Genomic DNA, 1445 nt, shown 5'->3' with positions numbered 1-1445 from the left:
AATCAACGGGGAAGACGCAGAGACAGACTCGGGGAACAGGACTGAACACAGAAAACTCAAAAATAAACATACAGAAACACGGAACATAACAGTACCCCCTCCTTAAGGGGCGGCTACTAGACGCCCAACAGAAAAGTCCAAATAAACACAAAACAACCCAACAGGGTGGGTGGAGGGGCGACGGAAGGAGGGCAAGAGTCCATAGAAAGACAGTCCAACAAAAAACAACCCAACGGGGTGGGCGGAGGGGCGACGGAAGGAGGGCCAGAGTCCCGAACAGGGAAAACTAGTCCGGGGGCCGCCCACGGCACAAGAGGCAGAGCCTGGACCGCGGTGGGCGGCGTCTCCGGCGCAGGAAACGGAGACGTGGAGGCGGGTCCGGCGGTCTCCTCCGCCGGCGCGGGAAGCAGAGACGTGGAGGCGGGTCCGNAACACAGGTTAAGAACCACTGTTCTAGAGTCTCTCGATCCAATGACAGGAAATCAGTGAAACTACTCAACCTCCTTTGTGTTATGATCTAATGTCCACAGAACAGGAAGAAAAACTAAAAAGCTGAGGAGTTTTTAAATGGAGTTATAAGGTCATGTTTACATTGCCTCAGAGTTATAAAGTAAAAAAAGCCTTTCCTTTGATTCTCCAATCATAGAATAAAACACACTGATACAATCACAATATCATAGAAAAAGACATTTTGTTTGCCATGGGCAGCTGTAAAGCCTTCTGTTCCTGGAAGGCACAAAAATCAGATGAAATGTTTATACTTACTGGTCAAACCTTCTACAATCAGATCCTGTTTTCATCAATGACCCTCTATTACTTAGTCTTTAGTTTCATGAGAGTCCCTTTTCTCCTCCTGTCTGAGTCTGAGCGTGGCTTTGGGAGGCTGGCGTCGGTCATCCTGACAGGTGCTTTGCTGTGTTGCCAGGTTTGGGCCAGGGTGTCCCGGTGGTCTGCCTGATCCTAGAGGGGGGTCCTAATGTCATCTCCATTGTGCTGGAGAGTTTGAAGGAGGAACCACCTGTCCCGGTTGTGGTTTGTGACGGCAGCGGCCGGGCCTCCGACATCATCTCCTTTGCTCACAGATACTGTGAAGAGGACGGGTGAGAACATCTCTGCTGCTTTGGTGTATTTGTTGGTGGTCATTTTCAAGCTGGGTGTGTGATGATGCTTAAAGGCTGTGCAGACACAACCTTTGGTGGACAGCGAAGGATTTTATGCACAACCACCAAATCAGGGGGAATCATGCCAATCAGTGAGGAACTCCTGCTGAACTCAGGAGTCAACCTCTGGTTCTATTCATATGCATCATGTTGAAGAAGAAGATTTTAGGTAATAATAAACTTTGGAAAATCTCTGGCTCTATCTTCTTCTCACGGATCCCAGGTTCTCCCGGCGGGCCGAAGTGAAACCACACAGAAAACAATGAGTGCAGACGTCACAGAATT

At 49.2% G+C, this 1445-nt stretch overlaps 1 protein-coding gene across 1 annotated transcript in view; it reads left to right on the top strand.

Moving 5' to 3' along the window:
- LOC106939853 (transient receptor potential cation channel subfamily M member 1-like) overlaps positions 1–1445 on the top strand; it is a 48703-nt gene that overhangs the window by 18378 nt on the left and 28880 nt on the right. The window contains exons 7-8 of the mRNA XM_015022416.1: positions 926–1100; positions 1151–1154. Of these exons, the coding sequence (XP_014877902.1) occupies positions 926–1100; positions 1151–1154 (179 nt within the window). The remainder of the gene's footprint in view (positions 1–925; positions 1101–1150; positions 1155–1445) is intronic.

This window comes from Poecilia latipinna, unplaced genomic scaffold, assembly GCF_001443285.1.
Source record: "Poecilia latipinna isolate Pla-1442-1.1 unplaced genomic scaffold, P_latipinna-1.0 Scaffold3001, whole genome shotgun sequence".
Classification (NCBI taxonomy): domain Eukaryota; kingdom Metazoa; phylum Chordata; class Actinopteri; order Cyprinodontiformes; family Poeciliidae; genus Poecilia; species Poecilia latipinna.
The sequence above is the reverse complement of the archived record's forward strand: the minus strand, read 5'-3'. Positions and strand labels throughout refer to the sequence as shown.